The sequence below is a fragment of the Aulonocara sp. 'chitande type north' Nkhata Bay genome, linkage group LG10 (assembly GCF_057382095.1).
Source record: "Aulonocara sp. 'chitande type north' Nkhata Bay isolate Kocher_YH1m ecotype deep benthic linkage group LG10, A_spYH_male_GT1.1, whole genome shotgun sequence".
In the NCBI taxonomy this organism is placed as follows: Eukaryota; Metazoa; Chordata; class Actinopteri; order Cichliformes; family Cichlidae; genus Aulonocara; species Aulonocara sp. 'chitande type north' Nkhata Bay.
In genome coordinates this window covers 21,571,908-21,590,460 of record NC_141353.1, presented here as the reverse complement: position 1 = coordinate 21,590,460, position 18,553 = coordinate 21,571,908, and the positions used below count along the sequence as shown (strand labels likewise).

The following is an 18,553-nucleotide window of genomic DNA, read 5'->3' as shown; positions in this document are numbered from 1 at the left end:
GTGTCTCAATGTTGGAGAATTTTCAGATTTCCAATGTAGCAGAATACATTTTTTCACTGCAGTACTCGCAAGTAAAATAAAATATTTCTTATGATAATTCACATTAATAGAACCTGTGTCACCTAGAATCCATAGTTTGGATCCAGTTCGATTTGGATCCCCATTACCCTTGAGATTATTTCAATGGCCCGTCTCCAGAACTCCTCTATCACTGGGCAATTCCACAGCATGTGCAGGAGATGACCATCTGCCACCTTACATCTCAAACATTTGGGGGAATAATTATTATCAATTTTATGTAACCTATAAGGGGTGTTATATATCCTATGAAATATATTAAATTGCATTTGCCTGTGTTTTGTAGAAATTAACATGGTCTGTGCCTGTTCCAATAAATGGTGCCATTCTACCTCTTCATAGACATGGCCCAGGTCTGTCTCCCATTTTCTTTTTATCGACGCTTTGTTATGGTCAGATAACTTTTCATTGGTAATAGCATATATAGAAGATGCTATTCCTTTTATTGACTTCCATGGTTTGGTGCAAAGATGTGTTTCAAGAGGAGTTTCTTTTGGTATCTCGGGGAATAACCCTTTGGATTTCTCTTTGACCCAATCTCTTATTTGTAGGAATTTGAAGAAACTTTGTCCTGGGAGTTTGAATTTTTCCTTTAGTTGTTGAACGTCAATAAATGTATCATTATTGTATAAGTCGGCAACAGTTCGAATATTTCTGTCCTTCCATCCCCGCAATATTGGGTCAGCAATATGATGAGAGAGATCAGGGTTGCCCCATAGGGGTGTCCTTCTAAGAAAAGAGATATTTATTTTCAGAAGTGAGTGGGATTCGTGCCAGGCACAGAAGGTGTTTAATATTATCAAATTGTTTGTGAGCTTGGATAGACATTTTTTTGTACCTAAAAATAGAACATCTTTTAATAGTATGGGGTTCACCTCATGTTGTTCTATTGGAACCCATCGAACCTCACTCCTCTGCATGTAGCCAGATCCAAATTGATCGATACTGGGAGGCAAAATAATAGTTTGGTACTTTAGCAATCAGAAGTATTGTCTGAAGGCCAAGAAAGATGCCCAATGAATTAATTTTACCAAGTGGATCATTATGGTAACTTGATTGACCTTTGTTATTATTGTTTATTTATTTTTTATTTTATTTATTACAGACTGGACAGACATGACTGGGGGATGGGAAAGGGAGAAAGAAAGGGAGGGAAAGAAAAACAGAGAGGATGAGGGACAGTGAGAGAAGAGAAAAAAGAAGAAAACAAGCAAAAAGAGAGCAAAACAATATGGAGACCACAGCAATAACCTAGACAAGTGTAAGTAACAATAAATACTAAATAGTGAATGTTATTTTGCAGCACGCAAGACCGACAGCGCATGATGTGCTTTGAGGTAGCAGCCAAGAAAGATATAGTTTGTGTCTGTGATCACCCGTGTGTATACCTGTGTGCACACCTGTGTAGATGAGTGCGCTTGTATTCAAAAGGTTTCTCCATGTGAATTTCTGCTAGAGGTTGTGGGGAGCCATAGCTCTGCCCCCCAGGCCCCAGACATCCAGAAGCCCCCAGAGCACGAGAGCCCAAGGAGGACCATCGGAGGGGCAGCCGCGCCACCCTCCCGGAAAGAGCTGAGGAGAGCCCGAGATGTGGGGTCACCAAGCAGGCACGGTGCAGAAGCCACAGGGAGCTGCAGTGACGTGTCCGTGGGCTCCGCCAGCATCCAGAGCAGACTGAGGCCTGAGACTGAGCACCCTCCCACCCCCCAGAAGGGACCCAACTGAGCCACAGGCACCAGCCCCTGCCAAGCAGGCACCGGTAGTGAACCGGTACATACCTGAGCGCCCAGTCCTGGGCAGCAAGAACCATCAATGCACCGACGTCTGAGGGCACCTGAGCTGTTCCCAGATCGTCTAAGACCCCACCTGACACAGACACACACATACAGTGGGGCAAAAAAGTATTTAGTCAGCCACCGATTGTGCAAGTTCCCCCACCTAAAATGATGACAGAGGTCAGTAATTTGCGCCAGAGGTTGTTGGGGGAAAACTCTGTAAAAAACCCAGGAGAAATAAAGACACAATGAGACAAAGTTACTTTCTTTGCTAAACGTGTACACGGGTGAGCTGCTGAGAACAACTCACATCGTGAACAGAGGCTTGGCACTTTTTATAGGAAAGACAGTGAGAACAGGATAAGAAAATAATAAACAGATAAAATAAACAACTCCCAGCTCTCGTCAGCAGAGAGCTGGGAGAAAGCTGTGAGAGATAAAACAATCTAAAACAATATGTCCCAAAACAATATGTCTGCTGGGAAAGTCTAAAAGGATAATTCTAAACTAATCTAACCATAGACAAAGGGCATCTTTGTACATTTAAAAGAAGGTAAAGAAACATAGAATCATTTTTCCTGTAACAGAGGTACACTTCAACTGTGAGAGACAGAATGTGAAAAAAAAATCCATGAATCCACATGGTAGGATTTGTAAAGAATTTATTCGTGAATCAGGGTGGAAAATAAGTATTTGGTCAATAACAAAAATACAACTCAATACTTTGTAACATAACCTTTGTTGGCAATAACAGAGGTCAAACGTTTACTATGGGTCTTTACCAGGTTTGCACACACAGTAGCTGGTATTTTGGCCCATTCCTCCATGCAGATCTTCTCGAGAGCAGTGATGTTTTGGGGCTGTCGCCGAGCAACACGGACTTTCAACTCCCGCCACAGATTTTCTGTGGGGTTGAGGTCTGGAGACTGGCTAGGCCACTCCAGGACTTTCAAATGCTTCTTACGGAGCCACTCCTTTGTTGCCCGGGCGGTGTGTTTTGGATCATTGTCATGTTGGAAGACCCAGCCTCGTTTCATCTTCAAAGTTCTCACTGATGGAAGGAGGTTTTGGCTCAAAATCTCACGATACATGGCCCCATTCATTCTGTCCTTAACACGGATCAGTCGTCCTGTCCCCTTGGCAGAAAAACAGCCCCATAGCATGATGTTTCCACCCCCATGCTTCACAGTAGGTATGGTGTTCTTGGGATGCAACTCAGTATTCTTCTTCCTCCAAACACGACGAGTTGAGTTTATACCAAAAAGTTCTACTTTGGTTTCATCTGACCACATGACATTCTCCCAATCCTCTGCTGTATCATCCATGTGCTCTCTGGCAAACTTCAGACGGGCCTGGACATGCACTGGCTTCAGCAGCGGAACACGTCTGGCACTGCGGGATTTGATTCCCTGCCGTTGTAGTGTGTTACTGATGGTGACCTTTGTTACTTTGGTCCCAGCTCTCTGCAGGTCATTCACCAGGTCCCCCCGTGTGGTTCTGGGATCTTTGCTCACCGTTCTCATGATCATTTTGACCCCACGGGATGAGATCTTGCGTGGAGCCCCAGATCGAGGGAGATTATCAGTGGTCTTGTATGTCTTCCATTTTCTGATGATTGCTCCCACAGTTGATTTGCAGTTGCTAATATATATTGTAATATATCTATATCACTAAAGCACTTCTGGATGGATGCAAACTGCATTTCGTTGCCCTGTACCTGTGCATGTGCAATGACAATAAAGTTGAATTCTATTCTATTCTATTCTATTTTTTCACACCAAGCTGCTTGCCTATTGTAGATTCACTCTTCCCAGTCTGGTGCAGGTCTACAATACTTTTCCTGGTGTCCTTTGAAAGCTCTTTGGTCTTGGCCATGGCGGAGTTTGGAGTCTGACTGTTTGAGGCTGTGGACAGGTGTCTTTTATACAGATGATGAGTTCAAACAGGTGCCATTCATACAGGTAACGAGTGGGGGACAGAAAAGCTTCTTACAGAGGACGTTACAGGTCTGTGAGAGCCAGAGATTTTCCTTGTTTGAGGTGACCAAATACTTATTTTCCACCCTAATTTACGAATAAATTCTTTACAAATCCTACCATGTGGATTCATGGATTTTTTTTTCACATTCTGTCTCTCACAGTTGAAGTGTACCTCTGGTGCAAATTACTGACCTCTGTCATCATTTTAGGTGGGGGAACTTCCACAATCGGTGGCTGACTAAATACTTTTTTGCCCCACTGTACACAAACATGCATTCCCACCCTCATGCACACATATATAAATACTCGACAATCGCCCAACATGGAGACAAACAGAAATGGACACTGTACTCACACTCCCCACACATACTCTATACCCCAGGAGATGTTATCCTTTTCCCTGGGGAAGAGAAAAACAGTCCTGCAGCACCCGGGAGGCCCAGCATCCCAGACTCCGACCAGAAGGCCCCTGCCCCGACTAGCAAACAGCAAGTCTGCTAGTCTGCAGCATTCAGATCCACCCCAAAAATCGTTCAGTGCTCAGAGAAACTGCACTACCCAAGAGCTGCATCTGAGACCGAAGTGGAGGTTTGGCCATAATACACAGCAGTACCTTCAGCAAGAATCAAACACCTCAAACCAAATGTCAACTATGCTGGTTCAAGGGTGGTGATTTTTTCAAAAAGAGCTTGTTCTGCAGCCACAAGAGATAGTCACCTTGCAGCTGACAAACTCCTCTGCATGACAAAGTTTTCTAGAGTCAAATGTGAGGCTGTTTGTCTGACAGCTAAAGCTACTCCTAAATTAGGCCATGCAACAGGATAATGACCCCAAGTACAGAAGCAAATGTAATACTAAAGAGTATATATTTTCATTATAGTCAACAAAAATTGGGACTAAAATCTGGATTTAGTTACATGGAAACATCTTGTTTATTTTGTGCCATGTACTGTCACATATGCTAAGCCTAATTACACAATGATTGCCTGAGCCTGTTCTTGTTAAATGATGAAAAACTCAAAGGCACTTTTGGGCAGTGGATCTGTGTGAAATCAGCAGCTTGCAAAACTAAATCAAAATGTGTGCTATTGATTCTAAAAATAGAAATCACAATAAAGTTCAACATTTACTAAAACCGCCATTCAATCATCTGAGAATCTTTACTCATGAAATTATAATGGTTAGATGAATTTATATGCAGTGATTTACTGATCAATGATAAAAGGGGAGATTTATGCAATAACGAAGACTGTCATGAAAAGTATTTGGCATCTGATCTCCTGTAACCTGCAGAGCTAAGCTGTTTTACCAGCTCTGCTCTCTGATTTTTCTTTTTTCTTTTATGAAAAAACATAAGTTGTCAAAGTTATTTGTTTGCAAATGTATTTCAGAAATATCGACATACTTTTTTTTAATCAGCAGAAACTTTATGTCAGTAGTGCAAAATCCTGCACTGATCTGACCTAATTTCTTCCTCATCCTGATTCCTGACCTGGGAAGGGAGAGAAATATTTGTTTTTGTTTGTCTTCTTGTTTTATTTAATTCCTTGTGGGATTTGGATCCAACACGTAAAGTATGTATATTATGCACACACACAAACACACACACATTTCTTGTATTCTTGAATAAAGACATTGATTTGACACATTTAATTAGCAGCCAATTGTTTTTATTGTTCAATTATTAATAAAAAAGAAAAGGTGGGGGTGGGGGGATGTAAAGAAGAGCGTAAAGTTGGAAAATTAAGCTGGAACAGAGGTGGGGGAAGAAGAGATGGCATCGACAGTAGTGAAAGAAGGAGTGTTCTTCCTCCAGAAGAAGTGGAAGCGTTTTTTCTTTTTCTCCAGCTGCTTTTCCACGAGCACCTTTTTCTCGAGGATGAGGATTTTCAACTCCTCGATTGTTTCTGTGTTTTGCTTCTGCAGCTTATTGAGAATGTAGAATGTAGACCAATAGTACTTTAAGGTTGGTCAGGTTCTTGACAGGTTGTTGTCATACCTAAAGGGTAAAAGTTTTTATGTTTCAATTAGTAATTTTAGAGCTGCAGAATGAAACCAGGTGTTCCTCAAGGGTCAATTCTGGGTCCAGTACTCTTTACACATCCCAAACCAGACAGGAAAAATGGATGCCCCTCCTTGATCCTGCTTCTGCTGGAGGTTTCTTCCTGTTAGAAGGGAGTTTTTCTTTCTTACTGTTGCAAAGTGCTTGCTCATGGAGGGGTCATCTGATTGTTGTGGTTTTCTGTGTATTATTGTAGGTTCTTGACCTTATAATATAGAGCACCTTGAAGCAAATGCTTTTGTGAATTCGGTGCCTCAAGGCACTTTCAAAAACTGTGAAATCATATAAAACAATATATAAATCAGGTTATGACTATTCCTCTATTTGCAGGATCACCCGAATCATCAGTGGGCCCACACACACACACACACACACACACACACACACACACACACACACACACACACACACACACACACACACACACACAGAAATTTTACCATATTTCTGCAATACTGAAGCCACTTCACAGGCTCTCGATGTAGAATTACCTTTAAAATACTTCTATTACTTCATGAAGCAGCTTTCAGTGGTTTGGCTCCCCTCACAACATCTCTAATTTGATCATTGTCTATAACCTGATTAGACTTCTCAGGCTATTGGGTGCAGAGCTTTTACAGTTTTTTACAGACGCTAGGACACATTTCTCAATACTTAGGTCACTTTTGCAAAACTCCTCACACAGTGAGCACAACAGAAGTCTATGTGGGCTAAACTGAGGATCAGTTATCATTGTTTTGGCACAAAATGCATTCAATGACTAAATCTCTCAAATTTCATGAATTATTTTCTCACTCAGACACAACTGCCAAAAATCTTTGTACATACAGGACATTTTGCATATACTTACATACTGTTTTCAAAACTGTTAAACTTATGGCCAAAACAATAACACAATGCAAAACTGAATAAGACAGCAAAATCCAACAGCAATATTTTATTGAAACATATTTTAAATCTAAAAATGCAGTTTAACCAGCCACAGCTGATTCTCATTGTAGATGAACATCTACACAGGTGTTACTCCTTCAATTTTTCAACTCCTTCAATTCTGGCATCCCAGAAGATTATTTCCTAGGTGTATTGCCCTAGATGACATAAGATGTGATGTGGATGGGAACCTGTGGCCAAATGGAGAAGACCGAGTAGATTAGCATTACTATTGTATAGTATCAGTGGATGGTGTGTATACAAATTCTTGTATTTTGGGATTACTTAGTGCAAAAAAATAAAAATACATAAACCAATATTACAGTTTTTGCCCGTTGCCTGAACACATTTTGCAAAACTTTGCTCATTGTGCCAAAACCCTAAACACAAGTAAACATGACACAACACTGGGAAATATACCATTCACATCTGCACCAAATTGAAACTCTACTCTCAAAACCTAAACTCTGCTATCAAAACCTAACATTCCTTTGTCAAAATGTAACTCTGTTGACAAAATGACACATACTTGCATCATATGCAAACACTTACAGAGCAGGGGGAGCACACTAGTCTACTTTATATAAAACACTGCAGTCTTTGATTTCCATTGTTCATTCAGAAGGCATATTTTCAGGAGACACATTTGCAAACAACCAAAAAAGCAAATAGGCCTACTCAATATTGTACATTGCAGCACTGTACATTGCAGTACCATGAATTCAGATAAAGCAAAAAAAAAACAAAAAAAACAAAAAACCCATAATACAGTAATAGAAAAAACACTATACTGTAAACACAAAACATTATGACAATTGTGCATACGTGGGCTCATGGATCCCGCCGTCTGTTGGGGTCTGGCCACAGGACCTCATCAACATCGCAAGCAATGTCTTCTCCCGCTAGGCACCGGGGAAAATATCCTCTTCCATGTCAAAACCATCCATGGATTGCTGTCACCTGAATGTCGCCGCAGGTCTGTTCCATTGCCTGCAGAAGAGGCATGCAGGCATGTAGTTGGCGGTCATATACACGCCATCTCCAAGCCGAAAAAAATTCCTCTATAGGGTTTAAAAATGGTGAGTAAGGGGCAAGTATACCACTTCAAGTTGACTGTGGTTGGAGAACCAGGCCTGGACCAGAGCAGCCCGATGGAAACTGACATTATCCCATATCACCACAAACCTGGGCTGATCTGGTCTGTTCTGTACAACTATATCATGGAGAGCATCTAGAAATGTGAGTATATGTTGCCTATTGTATGGACCTAGTTTTGCATGATGATGCAGAAGCCCTCGAAGGCTTATGGCGGCACACAATGTGATATTTCCCCCGCGCTGCCCTGGAACGTGCACAATTGCCCTTTGGCCAATGACATTACGACCCCGTCGTCTTGTTTTGCACAGGTCGAATCCAGCTTCATCAATGAAAATGAATTCATGAGGCTGTGCAACTCCATCCATGGCCAAGAGAACATATTACTGTACTACAGTGCTACACATACAGAACCCTCACCCCATCACACGGGTACCTGTGTAGCTCTCAGAATGTATTCATGTGGTACTGATATGGTACATATTCAGCTCGAAGTCCTTTGACCCTGTCACTGTTCCTCTCAAATGGGACTCTGTAGAGCTGCTTCATGGTGATGCTGTGTTTTCCCAAGATGCGTCTGATGGTGGTGATGCTCACATGGTTTATGCTGTTGAACACTTGCCTGTCTGCAAGTATTTGCTTTCGTAGCTGGTGGAGACGGATGGCATTGTCTGCCCTCACTAGGTCCACAACGGCAAGTTCCTGCCGTTGTGTGAACAGCCGTTGGCGTCCTCCCCCAGAAGGTCTTCGAGTCATTCTAGAGAAATACAACCACATATTGTCATCGGTTTGCTTATTTTTCTTACAGTACTTTACTGTATGTACTGTGTCATCCACTGTACAACACTGTACTTCAATATAAGTAATCATGCTATGTTTCACAGAAACTACCACTTTGGCTGCAAAAGGAGCATTAGCACCCTGCAATACCCTGTACACTTGATATGGTAACTGTAGAACAGTACTATAAAAACCATCTGAGTGGAGTAGAAGGCAGTGAGATGAAGACAGACCTGTTTTCTAGTCGGAATTTTCTTATTACAGATGCCACTGTGAAGCGGCTTAGATGTGGGTGGACTCTCTGCCCAGCTTCCCTCATAGTCAGGCCATGGTTGATGACACCAAAGTTGCTCTTATCTTATCAGAAATATGGGTCTGTGCATGGCCTCTTCGACCTCCTCTTCGACCTCCTCCTCCTCCTCTTCCTCTTGCTCTCCCTCCATCCATGCTTGCAAAGTTCTTGAATTGGCTAAACTGAGGGCTTTTTGTAGTTGGCCAATTGGTGTTCAGTTTTGCAAGTAAGGTCCTTCAGGCGTGTATTTGAGTGGTTGCAATTACCCGATGTGTTTTGTATTTTGGATACATGTGTTTTCCAAATGGCACCCTGAAATTTCATTTTGTGAACAAAGTGTCTTATGTATGAAATAGAGTGTAGTATGCAGGACCATGTGTGTTGCATAAAGGAGTAAGTGTGTTGCATAATTGCAACTAGGGTGCAAAGCAGCGCTTTTGTTTAAGGTATGGGTACATGTGTTTGAGGTATGGTAACAAAAGCTTCAAGTTGTGTTACTTTAGTCTAAGCATGGGTTTGTAGTGTTCAAGCAACGGGCAAAAACTGTAAGTAATCATGGTATGTTTCACAGAAACTACCACTTTGGCTGCAAAAGGAGCATTAGCACCCTGCAATACCCTGTACACTTGATATGGTAACTGTAGAACAGTACTATAAAAACCATCTGAGTAGAGTAGAAGGCAGTGAGATGAAGACAGACCTGTTTTCTAGTCGGAATTTTCTTATTACAGATGCCACTGTGAAGCGGCTTAGATGTGGGTGGACTCTCTGCCCAGCTTCCCTCATAGTCAGGCCGTGGTTGATGACATGGTCCACCAAAGTTGCTCTTATATCATCAGAAATATGGGTCCGTGCATGGCCTCTTTGACCTCCTCCTCCTCCTCCTCTTCCTCTTGCTCTCCCTCCATCCATGCTTGCAAAGTTCTTGAATTGGCTAAACTGAGGGCTTTTTGTGGTTGGCTAATTGGTGTTCAGTTTTGCAAGTAAGTGCCTTCAGGTGTATATTTGAGTGGTTGCAATTACCCGATGTGTTTTGTATTTTGGATACATGTGTTTTCCAAATGGCACCCTGAAATTTCATTTTTGAACGAAGTGTCTTATGTATGAAATAGAGTGTAGTATGCAGGACCATGTGTGTTGCATAAAGGAGTAAGTGTGTTGCATAATTGCAACCAGAGTGCAAAGCAGCACTTTTGTTTAAGGTAGGGGTACATGTGTTTGAGGTATGGTAACAACAGCTTCACGTTGTGTTACTTTAGTATAAGCATGGGTTTATAGTGTTCAAGCAACGAGCAAAAACTGTAACGAATTCTGCATGATGTCTGATTCATTCCAGTAACATATATTGAAATTATAAACAGAGATGTGTCCTTGTTTTACACAAGAAAACACTGTGTAATGCTACATGTTTTTAGTGTTTTTTAGGTCATTGTTTTGTGGGTGACAAAGTGTGTTTGTCGGCTGTCAACCTTTGCTAGTGTTCTGGAAGAATGAGTTTATTTGAGACCTGAATAAAGTGTTTTGGTAGTTGTAGTGCATTTTGAATGTGAAATGAACTGCTTTGCCAAGCTGAAGGTCAGTTAGGAGAATTGTGTGAAGAGTTTTGTGAAAGTGACCTAAGTATTGTGAAATGTGTCCTAGCGGCTGTAAAAACCTAACTGTTTCCAGAATCACATCCAGGTATGCCAAGAGGGCTTTCAGTTATTGTGGTCCCATTCCTTGGAACAAGCTGCCTGACCTGAGGTCCATTATAACAGCTGTGTGTTTATGTGTGACCGTTAAGATTATTTTTTTGTAAAGTGGTTTTACTTTTATTATTTGGAATGCCTTAAGACATTGTAGTTTTTATCTTCTATGTTAAGCACATTGAGCTTTCATGTAATGAAATAGGTATATAATGAAATGTTTCAAGAAGAATTGCTGATTTACTAATTGCAGCAGATTACACTGCTGTTTGAAGCATGTGTGCAGTCAACATCATTCATTCTGTGTTTCTGCTGTTAGTTTACATCAGTAGCAATAAAAAAAAGCACTATTTCTTTTTGTGTTGTGGAGTGCTCTAAATACATGACAACAGCTAAACAAAAAGTAGAATAAAAATGAATAAACTATTAATATGCGAAAAATGTATATTTGATTTGCTCAAATGCAAATCAGCCAGTGTGTGCTGAACATCTCCTAGAACAGTCCAACCACGTCGATGTCCCCCTCAGATTTGTTCGCCTCGTTTCTGTTTGAAGACAGCTGCTGATTGGTGAGTATGCTGGGCTGTGTGTGGCTCTCTAATGTGAATGAACCACTGAGGACTTTCTCAGTGCTGTTAGGCTGCTGCGCTGTTTCCCCGCTGAGGGAGGCTGGAACAATCTGGCCTGTCTGCAGGTGAATGCAGTGGTGAGCCCTCCCTTCTTCCATGGAGCTCCTTGGATTTGGACATATAGAGAAAAGCCATACATAAAGACATGGAAAGGTAATTATTAGAAAATGTGACAGTGAAATAAAATGTCCAGTAACTGCCAACTATGAGAATCTTTACATTCTGTTAAAGCTCTAATATTACATTTATGCACCATCTATTGCCCAAAGAGCCCTGACCTGTCCAGAGCAATGATAACGGACCTGCTGGGTGACCTGGGGTGTCTGGATGAGTAACACTAACTGCAGCTTGTTTGCGAGCAGCTTTTGCACACACTACCATTGTCTCTTACTAGGATGGTAAAAGTGGTGACTGGTTTGGGTGAGGGTGCTTGATCAGGTTGGGCTATGGGGAGTTGCTACATGTCAAAACTACATTCAGACAGATGCAAGGGATCAAACTTCATCTGTCCGTGCGTCTTTTGTTGTGGCTGCTTGGTGTAACACTAATGTACAATATGTTGATTAAAAATAAATAAATTGCCTGACATAAGAACTCCTGACTGATATAAGACTTAATCAAGTCGAAACCCTATAGTGCTGAAAAATGAAGGCAAAAAAATGCATTTCCTTTAGTGGTAACTAGGGGTTGCTTCCAAAAGCAAGTTGATGGCCATAGACAGCCATGTTAAAATATCCAACTAAGCGACATTAAAAAGCATATTTACAGCCTCATAGAAAAACTGGCTTATGATCTAAGGATCGATTTGTGGGAACTTTTTGATAACTCAGGATACAGGAGTTAGCGGCATGGTCGCTTTGATCGACAGGCCTGCTGCCATGATTAACGATTTCCACGTGTCTCTGAGGTCTCAACTCAATAAACGGTGTCACTGAATTGGACTTCTCTGTGACGTTTATGCTGTTGGTGTATTGCCACAAGATTAATGTGTTCGTGAGTTATGTAGTGCTTAAAAGTCTGAGTTTTCTGTGTCATGAAAGTGGCTCTCTCTTTACCTGGCTAAATCAATATGGTAACTCAGACTGGACACATAGGGGACAGGTAGTAGGTAGTAGGGATTATAGTACACTTTGTAGGAGACAGCGGGTGCCGAAGATATGATGGGGACCGGGCATGTGGGCTGAACTGAACACAGTGTTGTCTTTTCTTGTGGGAAAAAGGGGGGAAAACTAGACTGGTGCTCCCCCCTGTCCTGTGTAGCTTCCTGTCCTGTGTATTTCACTGGGTTGAAATATTCTCTGTGCTTCCTCTTTCTGGGTTGATACCCGTAATCTGGCATGATGAAACAAAGACAAGTGTTAATGGAAAACAGATCCACTTTTACTCTGCAATAAATGTTTACAATCATGTAGTCTAGGGTTTTTGCTTCATACCAGGAAATTGGTGACTATGGATGTTTTTCAGTTTATGAGCCACTTGAAAGTAGGGCTCCTTCTGTTCCTTGCTAAGCTTGGACCACTCCAACCCGAGCTGAATGCTAATGTTTTTAAAACTGCCTCTTGTCATGGTTTTCTGCAGGACCTTGCGGTGTATGCGAGTCCACACCATGAAAGCATTCAGTGGCCGTTTAATGTGTCCAGTTGCGTCTCTGCCAGTCTGCATTTGCTTTATGTCTGTGGGAGACATAAACGTTGTGTAACTATATTACTGGCAATTTTTGTTAATTTTCTCTTGAATTTTTTATAAATATTTTTAGAATGTTTTTTTTAACCTTTAAACACACTCCCAATAGAGTAAAAGCATACCTGGATAGAAAAACACACAGTCAAACACTTTAATTGATGGACTGGCCTCCCTACACCCGCTTCGGATGTTCACTAGCACCCAGATGTCAGTATTATTGAAGCAGTGTAGGATCATTTGACAGAGAACTAAACAGGCAGCCAACATCCAAAGAGGGCCTTTGGATGTCCATCAAGATGCCTGAACTATTCCCAAAGACTACTTAAAGAAATTATATGAAAAGCTTGGCTATGAGAGTTCAGGCTGTGTTGCAGAATAAAGGTGGTCATACCAAATATTGACTTTTAAGCTCACTGAAATTGTACAAACTCAGTTTTTCCCTTATGTAGTTCCATGTATGTCTGCACGTTTCAATAAATTGCTGCACCTAATTTCCTTTTTTCTGGCAAAATATAATAAAAATGAGGGATGACTAAAGACTTTTGCATCATACTGTAATAACATGCAGAAAGGCCAGGAGTTTGTGATTTTGATTTCATAAATGATTCCTGTTTTCACTTAAAAAGTTAAGATCTTGAAATTCTTCCATACATACCGTTACTTTTCACCTAGTATATCATAATTGAGGTTAATTCCTTGTTGGGTTGTTAATATAGATTCTACCTACCACTATACTTAAAGTGACATTTACATTAATGGATCAATAATTATGATCCAACAATATCATGGACATGGGTCTGTATAATAAATGGTGGTACTTTTACTTTAGATAGTTCAAGTACATTCTGATACTAAAACAGTTTGTATTATTACTTAGTACTTGTATTATTACTGTTTGTAGTATTAGTAATACTTTCACTTAAAAGTTATAAATACTTGTTTCACTACTTTTTAAAACAGTTATTCATTTTTTTTTATTCATAAGAAGACACGCAATACCTTGTGCTGGTCCATCACATTGAAAAAGTCCTGAAAACACTCCTGCATACACGTTTATTTAATACAAATACGATTTAGCAGGCTATGACAGCTACTACGTATGATACCTTCCTCTGTTGGTTGGATGGTAAAACAGACAGCCGGAATATCATCTCCCTGTGTGGGCGAGGTTCGGGCGAAGTGGTCGGGTTCCTCCTTCAAATATCCACCAACTCCACAACCCTGAAACATCCCATTGTTACCTGAAAAGGGATCATTCGTTCACCACCTTTTCTAACCTAGTCATAATTTTTGATACTCATTTGGAGGTGGATACTTTTTCTCTCGTAACTTACCTTTTTCAACTGAGGCCAAACTGGTCTTGTTTCTGGGAGTAGTTGGCCCGCTGATCCCGCTCTGGTGTCCCTCTTTTTTGACTGGACAATCCCGAAAGGTCTCTTGACCCGGGCTGACACTTAGCCACGGGTGTCTAGAACTACCTTCTTCAGCCTCTTCTTCCTCTTGTTTTATCCTTTTGGAGTTGGTTTCCATTGTGAGACTGTTGTAGCGATTATTTTGGAAGAGTCTCTGTGTGTTGTGCGTGTTTTTAATTGCGTGTGAACGAATTCAAAACCGTTAGTTGCCAAACGGGGACGTTACGCAGCGCGAGATCTGAACGTTGAATGCTAATGTGTTTGTAAAATGGGTTTTAAGAGTTTTACAGAGAGAAAGATGATGCGATAATTAAAAATAGCTACTTTTACACCATTCTGCAAGTTATAAGGTTAAAAACTATTTCAAACATGTCTGGAAATGTACAGAACTATGAAAAAGTCTCGAGTCTCGAGGGACCCTTGATTCCTTTATTTATTTAATTTTCAGGAAAATTGGAAACAGGTGTAACGAATTACTGCAACATGTGCTAACATGCATGGAAATACCGTTTTAAGGGGGGAAAACAGAGTTTGTACAATTTTAATGAGCTTCAAAGTGAATATTTGGACCGACCACACTGAAAAAAAGGGACTGGCCATCTCTTGGATTTATGTAAGCATCTTGCATGCATTTAACACAATTGCCTCATGTTTTAAAGTTAAATGTAACTATATAGTGTAAAAACTACATGATATGCAGAAAGGGTGTATTAAATTGTTCATATCATGTTCAGGTGACGTAAGTCAATAAGATAGCAACGTTAAATCTCGTGAAACCACGCGTGATTTCATCTCGCGGGCTTTGGATCGTGGTTTAAAAAAGGCATCCATCTCAGTCAAGTCGAGCAGCCAACTCTACGTTTTTGGTATGTCTTGATTTTTTGAATTCATTTTTACCATACTTCAGCCAAATGTAGTTAAACGTCTAGAGTGTCGCCATGTAACATGCTAAAAAAGAGCCGTTAGCTTATTTGCTGTTTTATCTGTTGTCAAAGAATTGGCGCTTTTTCATTTGAATTTGTCTTTGGCACAAGAGCCGTAATATCACATTAAACCTAATTACGAGGCACTCATAACATAATTTGGTTTTCTGTGTGAATAGATTTGTCAACTGACTCTTCAGTTACATTGTGTATTTACTGCACCGTGGTGTTAGTGAGATTTTGGACATTGAACAGCTTTAGCTAATATCATCAGCGGCATTATGCTAGCTTACATCCCTACCCCTCCTGCCCTCACCTGCTGTCCTTTTGTTTTTGTTTTTGTTGATGCACATTGAGAGATGACCTCTATTCTGCATTTCACCAGGAGTCAGCTGATGGATTGTGGGTTCAAGGTGTTATGGTAAGAAAGTATATTCTATTTTCGTTTCTGTAACTTAATTATAATAGGTTTTTTATAATTATTAGGTGCATGCATACTCACCCTATTAATACAACTGAGAGATCCAAAATCTGCCATAGGTTTAACTTATACCTGTATGTATTGCCAGAAAGGTGATTACTGGACTCGCATTAATGCACACTTGAACTGAAATGAGGTTGTAACTTGTGGGTTGTTGGGTTGCAAATCAGAAACAAACATCTTTGGATTTTTTTTAATCCCATAAGATCTGGAAACACAGTTTTTATTCAACAAAACATTACTGATTAACCAAGCACAGTGCCTGCTGTTATTTCAAAATAATTTTATGTCATTTCAGATAAAATGCAGTATTCCAGTGCATCCCAACCTTGCCTTTACAGTCAAGGTTTCTGACGGAGCTGAGTTTTTCTCTGACAGTCTGCTGAAAGTGTTTGCAAAGTGATCGGGGGAACAGGGCACAAAGCTAAAGGATGTAGCTGCCATAATGACAGTAAGAACTTTAAAATTCTTTAACTACAAAGTGTATATGTATTGCATTAGGTCAGTAAAAGATTTTTATGCTACATCCATTGAAACAGTCAACTATTACCTGTGAGTAATGATTCCACTAAAAGGATGCCATAATTTTCGTCATGCATTTACTGGCCCACTGAGAAAAAATTATCTTTTTTTAAAAATAAATGTTCTGGAAACTATATATCCATAAAGTTGATGTCAAACAGGAACTTTTGATATTGCTTTGTAGATGCTGGTGTTGCATGTTGACTGGTTTAAAAAGTCAAGAGTTTTTGTCTGGGATCATTTTCTTCTGTGCTACTGAAAAGTTCACAAATCTCTGTTTTCTTTATTATAATAGTCAAAGATGACATTAATGCTCGGAGTCCCTCATCAAAGTGCTCCGCATCTGTGTGAAAGACAATTGCAACATCTTGGTGCAGGAGTTCATGGTGAGTGTTTTATGAGTAGATTGTGGCTTTGCAACATTTAAAAATGCATTTAGTTATCCACTTGATCCTCATTGGACTGGTTAGGACCAGTAGTCCTCTTTAATAATTTGAAGTTCACATGAGGCCTGGTAGTGAACTCGGCCGCCGGCCCTTGAGGCCCCATCCCCACCCCTGTATTAGGGGTCACATCAGTGTGAAAAAACTTTAAATTTGTCATTCTAATGAACAAAGGAAAATCCCACCAATATTTATATTAGCTTTTGTTTGAAAAAATGACCAACTGACCAACAGCTAACCAAATTGTGGGGCTGAAAGTCTAAATTCTAACATCTTCTGAGTGACATAACCTGGATTTCTGATGGGCCGGTGTCTTTCTAACAAAAACTAATGTAAAGCATTTGAAATTATTATGTTTTTCACCCTCTCTTAGAAACTCTGTTAGACCATGAATGGCAGCATGGCAGGCCACTCTTTGGCTATAGCTATTTACTATGTTGCTTGCATTGGTTTAAATTACTCTAACATTAGAACTGGTAGATTCAAAAGAGATGAGTTTAAAAAGGAATCTTAAAGAAATGTTTTGTGTTTAACCAGGACTTGACTGAGGCCACTGCACAGATTGAGAAAACCACAATGAACATCTGTCTCCAGAGGATGCGGCAGGCAATGACTTTTCTGATGTTGTTCTTCAAGATCTGGATAACGTGACCTTTGCAGTAGCCATGCTGTTTGGACCTTTTTTATTCCTTCAACATGAGTTACCCATCACAACTCTGCTACACTTTTGAGGTGATTCAATGGGTGGTAATGGAGTTGGATGCAACTCAGCTCTCAAGAAAAGCTCACAACTAAGACAAAACTGCTCCTGCAACGAAGCTCACTGTTATGCATGTGAGGTGACCAGCTCTAGGTGAGAGGACATTTAAATCTCACACTTGTTCTGCTGCATTTTTGAAGCTCAATTCCAGGAACGGATCGCAGGGTTCATTTTTATATACTCTGCAACTGCCATGAGGACGAGCCGTTTTTTGTTGTTGTTTGTTTTTCCTTTTGCTCTGTACAAGTTCTGTTTGTCTGTTTGGCAGCATTTTTAAATTTCTCTTTGTATTTTTTCTTTCTTTTACTAGTGAAGAGATGTAGCGTGAACAGTTATACAGTCTAAATATCCCATATGGGTCGTGTGAAATGGTATTTTCAGTTTCATTCAGTTGAAGTAAAGAACGTTGAATATTTCTAAGTGTGCTGTTTTGAACCAAGATGTCACAGTATGATCAGTGCTGTAATTTTTGACAGTCACTGTATCAATGTTATTTTTGCGTCTCTTGAATAAAGGTTTTGACCTGCAAGTGCTAATTTCTTTAGTTATTGGGGTAAAATGGGTAGTGTTAATAGGAAGGTGTTTGCCAATTCAGTAACCTAATTTAATGTTAATGGAAACTAACATTACCTCAAATTGTTTAGTCATAATTGTTGTTTAACTGAATCTTGACGTTAGAGGCCTTAAATAGAATGTTTTGTATTGTTCTTTCCCAACATTTTTCAAAAGAAACAGTCCAATTTCTTTGCTGTGATTGATTCCAGAGAACACGGAAGAACTGACATTATTTAACTGTTGATTTATATAGATTCAGTAGAGGAGTAATGTCAGTTTAATTCTTTACCTACTGCAGTGAAATTAGACATTTTGTTTTGAAAGGTTACTGGTGGATGCCAGCAACCATCTTGGAAGAGAACAATACAATCTGTTATAAGGCCTCCATTTGAAAATTGTGTATTTGATACTAGAATATAATAGCAAAATGTAATTTGAAGATAACATGTAGTATTTAAGTGACCAAGTA

At 40.2% G+C, this 18,553-nt stretch overlaps 1 protein-coding gene and 1 long non-coding RNA gene across 4 annotated transcripts; one reads left to right on the top strand and one right to left on the bottom strand.

Annotated features, from left to right (window-relative positions):
* Positions 1 to 11,102: 11,102 nt before the first annotated feature.
* LOC147320857 (sex-determining region Y protein-like) lies at positions 11,103 to 14,663 on the bottom strand. 3 transcript variants are annotated; one of them, XM_086309061.1, is made up of 5 exons: positions 14,323 to 14,655; positions 14,095 to 14,229; positions 12,739 to 12,978; positions 12,433 to 12,637; positions 11,103 to 11,410 (listed from the first exon to the last, which is right to left on the bottom strand). In XM_086309061.1, the coding sequence occupies exons 1-5, from the start codon at positions 14,516 to 14,518 to the stop codon at positions 11,170 to 11,172; spliced, it is 1,017 nt and encodes a 338-aa protein (XP_086165187.1). In that variant the 5' UTR covers positions 14,519 to 14,655; the 3' UTR covers positions 11,103 to 11,169. The 3 variants fall into 3 exon arrangements, with proteins under 3 accessions (XP_086165187.1, XP_086165186.1, XP_086165188.1); XM_086309060.1 differs by having other exon boundaries at positions 12,361 to 12,637; positions 14,323 to 14,648; XM_086309062.1 differs by lacking the exon at positions 12,739 to 12,978 and having other exon boundaries at positions 12,361 to 12,637; positions 14,323 to 14,663.
* On the top strand, positions 14,327 to 18,058 carry LOC147320856 (uncharacterized). Its single transcript, XR_015131296.1, has 5 exons — positions 14,327 to 15,266; positions 15,709 to 15,744; positions 16,103 to 16,255; positions 16,622 to 16,712; positions 17,307 to 18,058. It is a non-coding gene; the product is annotated as an uncharacterized LOC147320856 (long non-coding RNA).
* The last annotated feature ends 495 nt before the right edge of the window (positions 18,059 to 18,553 follow it).

Excerpts from the sequence above, each read along its gene's own strand:
- LOC147320857 (XM_086309060.1), bottom strand. The coding sequence starts at position 14,518 with ATGGAAACCAACTCCAAAAGGATAAAACAAGAGGAAGAAGAGGCTGAA. Across the intron at positions 12,979-14,094 it reads CATCCAACCAACAGAGGAAG|ACATAAAGCAAATGCAGACT; the intron begins GTATCATACGTA and ends TGTCTCCCACAG. Across the intron at positions 11,411-12,360 it reads TACCATATTGATTTAGCCAG|GAGCTCCATGGAAGAAGGGA; the intron begins GTAAAGAGAGAG and ends TCCAAATCCAAG.